General features: G+C 37.7%; 1 protein-coding gene across 1 annotated transcript in view; it reads left to right on the forward strand.

The window, feature by feature from the left end:
- The window catches only part of ALCAM (activated leukocyte cell adhesion molecule), a 185,354-nt gene extending 176,095 nt beyond the window's left edge, over positions 1-9,259 (forward strand). The window contains exons 15-16 of the mRNA XM_080919645.1: positions 6,568-6,679; positions 8,186-9,259. Of these exons, the coding sequence (XP_080775771.1) occupies positions 6,568-6,655 (88 nt within the window). The 3' untranslated portion in view covers positions 6,656-6,679; positions 8,186-9,259. The remainder of the gene's footprint in view (positions 1-6,567; positions 6,680-8,185) is intronic.
- Positions 9,260-9,701: the final 442 nt, after the last annotated feature.

Here is a 9,701-nt window from a genome sequence, read left to right on the forward strand (position 1 = left end):
GTCTATAATTTCCCTCCAGGAAATCTGTTCACCACTCTCATATTCCTTTTCTTTCATATTTTATGAAATCACATAATTTGAAATGAATTTTTGGGAAACTGTAACCACCTATAAAGTAAGTAGGATAGAAATTAAAATCTCATCAGCCTTGTGCCTTTCCAGTTCCTTCAATTTCGCTCTTCTCAGGTGTAGCTATTTTTTTTTTCATTTACTATTGCTTTTTATGCTGTTTAGATTTAACATTTTTTCCTAATGACTTGAAATAAAAATAGAGAATGTGATGTTTTTTAAGCTTTTGTGTTTCATATCACAGCATTTAAAGCACCAATATCACAGAGTAGTGTGCCACTTAATGTTTATGTATTTTTATTTTTAATTTTTATTTAATTAAATATACGGATATTTATGTATTTATGTATGCCTGGTGCTCACACAGAATAAAAGATGATATGAGACTGGAGTAATGGATGGTTGTGAGTCACCATGTGGGTACTGGAAATTAAATCCAGGTCCTCTGCAAAGACTGGCAGTGGTCCTGACCGCCTAGCCATTGCTCCAGCCCACTACTGTCCTACTAATATTCCATAAATATCAGTATTTTGCATTTCCTATTTATTAGCTTCACATTTTTTAAATCCTCAGTACATTCTTTGTAATCAAATGACTAGTGGTCCATTAAATCCCAAATATTAGTCATTGAACTTTTGTTATTGTAGTTGGTGCTGTAGGCCCCAGTAAGCATTTTGTTCACGAGCTACATTAGGATTTGTTTTATTCAAGTGATTCCCAAGAGTACTTGAAACAAAAGTGTTTCGGTAAAAAAAAATATTTTAAAAGGAACGGCCGTTTCCATGCGAGTCCTCAGTTCTCTCTGACCTGGGTGGTCACTCCCTGGCTTTAGTTCCCGCACCATACGGTGTAAGGACTGACATCAATGTATGTCAGTGGCTCCATGCTACTTCCCCTTCTCTCTCTGACCCAGGTAGTCTGTGAGCCTTTCCAGCATGGCACCTTGACACCCTGCTCCCACTTACCATTACCTTGAAGGGTTCTCTTTTTTTCCTTAAAACTTTATTTAAAAAAAAAAAAAACAGAGATATATGTACAGATTTTTAAAAACATTTTGGCATAAAACTATATGAATATATTTTTGTCAGTACTTTATTATTTTAAAGGTTTGATAGTATGCACTGAAATCTTACTAGTTACAATGAGCATAAAGTACATGTAAAACAAAATGTAACATGGAAATAGTCAAAGTTTTCATGATGTGTAAAGATTAAACACAATGATTTTTAAATACGAAAAATTTGTCACAAGGCTATCTTTTTCACTTTTGATTTATTAATGATTTAAGGTCTAGGTGTACCCCACTCTGAGAAGGTGCTATACTCTTATTGTTTGTTTTTCTAAGAAAAACTGAGGCTTCCACTTTTTTGGCCTTTCCTTTTTTGAGCTTCATATGATCTGTGAGTTGTTTCTTGGGTCAGAGCTTTCTGGGGCTAGTACTCAATTATCAGTAACTGCATATTTTGTATGTTCTTTTGTGACTGGGTTACCTCACTTAGGATAATATTCTCTAGATACATCTATTTTCCTAGGAATTTCATAAAGTCATTGTTTCTAATAGCTGAGTAGTACTCCATTGTGTAAATGTACCACAATTTCTGTATCCATTCCTCTGTTAAAGGACATCTGGGTTCTTTCCACTTTCTGGCTATTATAAATAAGGCTGTTATGAACATGGTGGTGCATGTGTCTTTGTTGTATGTTGGAGCATCTCTGGGGTATATGCCCAGAAGTGGAATAGCTGAGTCTTCAGGTAGTACTATGTCCAATTTTCTGAGGAACTGCCAGACTGATTTTCAGAGTGGTTGTACCAGCTTACAACCCCACCAACAGTGGAGAAGTGTTCCTCTTTCTCTGCATCCTCGCCAGCATCTATTGTCATCTGAGTTTTTGATCTTAGCCATTCTGACTGGTGTAAGGTAGAATCTCAAGGTTGTTTTGATGTGCATTTCCCTGATGACAAGGGATGTTGAACATTTTCTTAGGTGCTTCTCGGCCATTCAATATTCCTCAATTGAGAATTCTTTGTTTAGCTCTGCACCTCATTTTTAATAGGGTTGTTTGATTCTCTTGTGCAGAGAATCAAGTGGCAGGCTTTGTGTGTCCCACTACTGCACCTTCTCTTATACTCAATTGGGATGTCACCACATGAAGGAAAACACCTCACAATAAACTCTTATCCAACTTATATTATATAATTTTCCCATCTAAACAGCACCAATCATCCTGTACACACCTATTCCTTATAGAATACTCATAACAACCTGTATCTATGCAGAGATGCACAGAGCGGAATGTCCACATCTGCCTCCATGTTAATTCCAGCTCCTTCCCCTCACTCTGGCTCCTCCCTCTCTTTATAAAGCATTGTCCCCTCCATCCTTCCAATCACAGGCCTCATTTTATCTTGTACCTACCTTCCTGCATAAAGACATCATACACAAAAGTTCGTTTGGATGGATGAGTGAAGTCTTCTGGAATGATCGGTGTCAAGTGAAAAATAACCATGTAAATCATCTTAGTCCTTTATGTATCTTCAAATATATGGAATTATATGCTGTGTAATGTCAGAAATTTGCAAGTGTGTGCTTTCTTGTTTCTATTGCATATCTTTGCCTTCTAGGATATTTCTTATGTAGACATACCTATAATCTTCACAATCCTTTGATATAATTTTTTGCTCTAACATTTTTTCTTTTGTTGTATTTAAAGGAGGATCTCACTGTAGGTTGGTCGTAGTCTAGTGCACTTCTGCCTCAGAATCTCTATTTCTGTGTATCACCATGCCCAGTTTATTGTTTCTTAGAATAAAGGAGAGTATTCTTTGCAATTTACTTGGCAGCTGCTCCTTCTGGAGCTGTAGTTAGATTGAATGGATGTAAGATGTTTGTGACAGCACTTTACCCCAGTGGTTCTCAACCTGTGTGTGTGTCATGACCCCTCGAAGAGTCGAATGACCTTTTCATAGAGGGCACATATCAGGTACGCAGCATATCAAATATTTACATTATGACATAACAGTAGCAAAATTACATTTATGAAGCAGCAAGTAAAATAATTTTATGGTTGGTGGGTATTGTCACCACAACATGAAGAACTCTATTAAAGAGTCATAGCGTTAGAAAAGTTTGAGAACCACAGCTGTAGTCTAAAACCTCTAACTCATTGGGTTTCATATCCACGGACAGGAAGTTTTTCAGATGTGACAGATTTGTTTTTCAAAATCATATTCTTCTACTTTCAGTTCTTTTGGGTATATTCTCTTTTGTATAGATTTCCAAGTTTTCAATCTTTGGAATATTAAGCAATTTAAAGATGTCTTAAGTTCCAAAACGGGACAAACAGACAGACAGACAAACAGAGAGACAGAAGTAATGGTACTTCTGTAAAAACATCCAGGTTTTCCATTAACCTCCACATTATGCCCATGCAAACACACACACACACACACACACACACACACACACACACACACACACACACACATTTGCATACAGGCATGTACACGCATATCCACAAAACTGTTTTTTTATTTTAGAATTTATATTGAACTATTTTTATATTTATAATCTTTTCAAGTATTTTTTTATCTTAGTGCTTGAGGTGTTAATATGCTCATCTGATGAATTACAATGATTTCGCAGCCTCTAATTTGTAGTTCTAGGCTCAAAATGCTTGATTTTCTTTTTGAATTTTCTAGTCTCCATGCATTTTTTATGAGTTTGAAAACATTTTGATTCCCCTTTTATTGCCATGACTGCCAATTTAATTACCTGAGTGTGTATTCACCCGGTTTTCACATAGTTACTATGACATTAGTTCTACTTAATTTCAGTAATTCTTTATTAGTCGGTGGGCATTTTAGCAGTATGTTGTTACACACTGATTTCTGTTCAGAGTCATACTAAAACTATTTATGAATCAGCTTAATACCTTTGAAGGTTCATTTTCAGTTTCATTAGGATAGGCACATCCGATGTCATAGAAAAAGAACCAAGGAAAGTCTCCTATAAATTTCCCATGTTCGTGTCTACATAGTTCATGTCTCCAGTAATTTTCCTGACTTTATTCTGCCCCCAAACTGGACTTTTCCTGAGATCTGTGCTTTGCTTCTGCCCTAATTTTTGAAACACAATCCAGAAAGTGCCTACTGGCAAGAAGTCCTTGCAATCAGAGAAGACAGCTCATTTGATTTTCTTCTCTTAGAATTCACAGAACCATTTTATTTCTGTTATCCACCCCTCAACAGAAACTAAAGTGTTCATTTTATATTTTAATATGTGAAAATATCTGGGAGCAGGGAGGCATCTTAGTATATATTATTTCTGCATGTTCACACACACCAATTATCCCGGCTAAACCCATATTTTTATTAGGTACAAATACTTTAAATTTGTACTACTTTTACCCATGATGACTGTGGCTCTGCATTCTGCCTCACCACTGGGATTTGTGCGCTCCTCTCAGGCAGATGAAATGCAGAACTCTAGACTGTATTTACCCTACACACCTAATAAAAATATAAAGTGAAAATTAACAGAACTACGGGGTAAATAGATACAGAGTAGAATTCAATATCCCCTTCACAATAACTGAATGGACAGTTAGATGAATAATTGGGTGACGGGCTTACAGGAAGTACCATGTACTTCTCAGGGGGTGGGAGTACCATGTACCACTTAGGGGATGGGAGTACCACATACCACTCAGGGGTCAGGAGTACCATGTACTGCTTAGGAGATGGGAGTACCATATACTGCTCAGGGGATGGGAGTACCATGTACTGCTCAGGGGGTGGGAGTACCATGTACTGCTCAGGGGGTGGGAGTACCATGTACTGCTCAGGGGGTAGGAGTACCATGTACTGCTCAGGGGGTAGGAGTACCACATACCAGTCAGGGGTCAGGGGTACCATATACTGCTCAGGGGATGGGAGTACCATCTACTGCTCAGGGGGTAGGAGTACCATGTACGGCTCAGGGGGTAGGAGTACCACATACCACTCAGGGGTCAGGAGTACCATATACTGCTCAGGGGATGGGAGTACCATGTACTGCTCATGGGATGGGAGTACCATGTACTGCTCAGGGGATGGGAGTACCACATACCGCTCAGGAGGTGAGAGTACCATGTACCACTCAGGGGGTGGGAAAATGCAGCCTAGTGTGTGGATCTCAGCCTAGATGAGAAATTAGGTAGGCTGAGGCCAAAGAGTCAGGGGTTCCCAAGCTCCCAAACATCCAGATGCCTCTGGAGATCACAGAGAGTTAGTAACAGAGGGGGTGTGGCAGGCTAAAGATGATGAGCCCTGGCCAAGGGGAACCAGCTTAGCTCAGGGGGTGAATGTCCAGGAGCATGGAGGCAGCACAGAAACTAAATACATTTTGCAGAAAGGAATGTCTGGGAGAGGAAGTTCATTGGCTAAGCCGTCTCAGTCCATCTAGATACCTCATAAGCGTAAAAAAGTCTGCTTTGTGCCACCAGCAGTTATGTTCTTATCTGGGGAGTTGTGGTCGTATGTTCCAGGCCAGAAATCTGGTCAGGAGTAGGGAAACTCCTATGGTCCTCAGTTGGCCAGCAGCTTTGAACTCACTCAACCTTACCAAGTTTCCGGGCATGGCCCACTACCCCAGACTTCTTCTACCACAAACTGTGAATGTAACAGACTTAAAGCTGACTTTTACTAAAATACCAATGAATAGGTATTATGTGATGATCCTATTAGTCTACACATTCCATGAACAGCTAAAACTTTCCTGTGGAAATTGACTTTGGGCTTCTTTGGAGAGTAAGTAATGATTGAGAAAATGTAAAGGTCTGTCACTGTTTGACTTTTTGAGTTCAGTACTATTTACATGTATGTAGGCAATTTTTCAAAATTCACGAAATTTTCCTCAGATAGGTGCATCAGCTTGGGTGGGTATTATTTGTTCAATACAGCACTTATCCACGGACTCACCGAGTTACTGACAGCTGGAGAAATCATCCAAACCCACATCACCTTTGTATCTATAATTTATATTAGTCAGATTTAGGGGAGGCATGGAAAATTTGGAGGTAAAGAAGATAAGAGGAAAACTCTACTTTGACCCTATAGTTACAGTTTTCATCTGTCATCGGCTTGGTTCATTGCCTTGGGCCTGTTGAAATTCACGGCAGTGCATTTCTACTGAGATAATGAAAGGCCACCAAACAATTTTTTATACCAAGAACTAAAATCTTATTAAAAATGATAGCAATTACTTCTCTGGTAGCTTGAGGAAAATTAGTCCAACTTATACCCAAGTGCAACAAAACTGTATAGTCTGGTTTCAAGACTAGTTAAAACTATTCAACTTAAAGACTCATTTATCTTTTTTTCTTTACACTGTGTTGTTCTCAGCCAATCTTTGCAGAGCTGTGATTTCCCAACCTAACCCTCACTTTTCAGATATATTCTCAAACTGGAACATGTAATTTTTGGAGTGACTATGCGATATGTCTTCCTTTCTCTTGTAGAAGTGCATCCAAACATGTAAACAAGGACCTGGGTAATATGGAGGAGAATAAAAAGCTAGAAGAAAACAATCACAAAACAGAAGCCTAAGAGAGGAGTGGTTTAGATGTCCTGGTGAGTGGAATTTGGGGGCTGTTTGTAGAAGTCACTCCTAGGAAGTGGAAAAGCCCTATGGGGATGAAACCCAAGCTTCACCTGCAGATACCTCTTAATTACAGCTCCCCAATGGGTTTTTCCAGGTCTCCTTCACCTCCTCAACATAATTATTATCCATTGAATAACAAAACCCACTTTTGGGATTCTTAGCATCTCATTTGCATTTTGTTTTTTAATGCCAAAAATTTTGCTGCATACAAAGAAGCTTTATTTTCCAAGTTGGTATTTGGGTTCAGTAAGCACAAACTCTATATTTATTTTTAAAATTTATTAGAATAAATTTTAATATATAAATACTTTAATTTAAGGATATGGCATAATTCTGAGTTTATTTATACAGCTATCTCCAAGTCAATTTAATGAAAAGACTGACAAACTAGTACACACACACACACACACACACACACACACACACACACACACAATCTTCTTAAGAGTACATGAATATTATGTTGGTGTATGTATGCATACATGTACCTACATGTACACATATGTGTGCAGAATATGTGTCAGTGCTGTAAAAGTTGCATATATTCACACTTATTAGCTGTATCAGTACGATCTTTAAGGCTGCCTCACAAAGGTGTATGACTCAATGGCATTACCAAATATAACTTAACCACTCTCCTGTGTGCCCCTTGACACCAACAAGGTCACCCCTTAGATTAATTAGCCTGTGTGTCATGGCAGTAGCTGCTACTGCTAACAGCACGTAAAAACCCAACTTCTGTGAACTTAAGGTTTAACATAAATTAAGCACAAGTTATAATCTGAATGAGTCATTTGAATTAATTTCATACCGAAGATGGAGAGCATGGGAAATTGCATTTAGGAGTCTGTTCCTAGGAGAGAAAGCTAGGATAATTGAAGTGAGGTGAATCTGTAAAGTCAGAGCGACATCTGGACAAAAAGACTGAGGAATCAGGAGGGAGTCCATTCTCCTGCTCACTGAGACCCAGATACCTAGCAGTGACTTCACCCTTTCCTCTCCACTCTTTCCTCAGCTCCGTGTGAACAATCTATTAATTCTCAACTCTCTATTTCCCTCAAAATTGAATTAAGTTCCATCTCACTGTATAACTGAAGACAAGTCCCCAAATTGGACTGTGATTTATAGAGATGGGTGAATTCTAAATTTAAAGAGAACTGTAATGAAATGTTGTCATGAAACATCTTTATTCCCCAAACTTTATATGAACTAACCATGTCATACAAAACGAGAGAGGGGGCGAGGGAGGAAGAAAAGAGGGGGAAGAAGGAAGAAATGAAGGAGTCATGAATTCCAAAACTATATTTTAAAATTCATAGGGCTGTGTTTGTAGGTGGACCTGGGACATGAGGTTTTGTTAAACAATCCCTTCTATGATGTATTTATTGTCAATTTAGTACAAAGAATCTGTTGTTGATGAAAAATGATTGTTATGGTAACTTACTTATCTACGTTATGTTTTTTTATTATTTCAGAGAAAAAAAACCATATAAACAAATTGAAGCATGAACGTGGATTGTATTTAAGACATATACAAAGACAATGACAGCAATTCATGGTTCAAGTGTTAAGCAGTTCATTCTACCAAGCTGTCACAGGATCTTAGAGAATTATCTCAAGTAAAACAATGAAATAAAGTTATAAAATTACAGCAAGATTTGGCAGCCATGATAATAGGTCATATGTTGTATTTCGTTTGATTTTTTTTTTCTGTAAATGTCTGCACTAAAGATTTCTTTCAGTTTGCCTTTTATGTAAATTTTTTACGTAGCTATTTTTATACACTGTAAGCTTTGTTCTGGGAGTGGCTGTTAATTGGATGTATAATGTAATGTTTTATTTCAATTGTTTATATGGATAGTCTGGGCAGGTACGGTTCTGATTCTGATTGCTATCAATAACACCCCAAACTTTCTTGTGAGGACCTGAAACCCAAAGGTGGCAGTTGTGAGATTGGGACACATACCTTGTCCAATCAGAAGTTGCTTTTCATCTTGAGAGCCGGGAACACCGTAGGATGGTCTATGTCCTGCCAGCAGGCTTCCTCGAGCAAGTCACAAACACATACAGCAACACCACTTGAGAATGATACACCCAAATGAAAACCTTTGTCTCCTCTGAACAAGACATACACAGAGTGTGTATCACATTTACTTACTGACACTTGCTGAAAAATTACATTTTCATTTTAAAAGAAAATAGAAAACAAGTAAGGAAAAAACATTTAATGTGTCAGAAAGCGTTGAAGAAAAAAAAAATTCACAGCACACATCCCCATATTCACAGACCAGATGTAAATCACTGTAATTAAAATTGGTGTTAAATCCCTTGGGTTATCCACTGCCTTAAAATGACACTTATTTCCTTAAAAAAGAAACAAAAAGAAGAGAAGAGATATCGGTCAGAATTGCAGATTTTTAACAGTGGTCATTATTAAAGCTGTGTTATTTTCCACAGAATATAGAATATATATTTTTTTCGTGTGTGTTTTTGTTAACTACGCTACAGATATTGAATGCACCTTGAGATAATTTAGTGTTTTTAACTGGTACATAATTTATCAAGCAGTACATGAAAGTGTAATAATAAAATGTCTATGTATCTTTAGTTACATTCAGATTTGTAACTTTATAAACATGTTTTCTGCCTGAGGTACTTTTTAAGGAGGTAGTACACGTGGGACCTTTTTGAAGTAGATTGAACAAGGGCCAGTAGCGACGTGCAACTAGACTTTAAACTTTGCTCTTTCAGGTGGAGGCTTCTTTTCTGGGATCACACTGCACCGTCATTTTGTCACAGATTTTTGTGTCTAACTTTAACAGAGAAAAGAGAAAATATGACTATTAGATTTCCAGGTGTAGAACTGTGTTCTTTGAGATGGAAAGGAAATACGGTGTTTCCTTTTAGGCTTCAACAATAGAACTATTTTGAAGGCAATGAGAAACTAATCAAAGGTTAATCTCTGTTAAAAGGTGGGGATAATGTTTTGCC

The sequence above is a fragment of the Micromys minutus genome (genome assembly GCF_963924665.1).
Source record: "Micromys minutus genome assembly, chromosome: 7".
Lineage (NCBI taxonomy): Eukaryota > Metazoa > Chordata > Mammalia > Rodentia > Muridae > Micromys > Micromys minutus.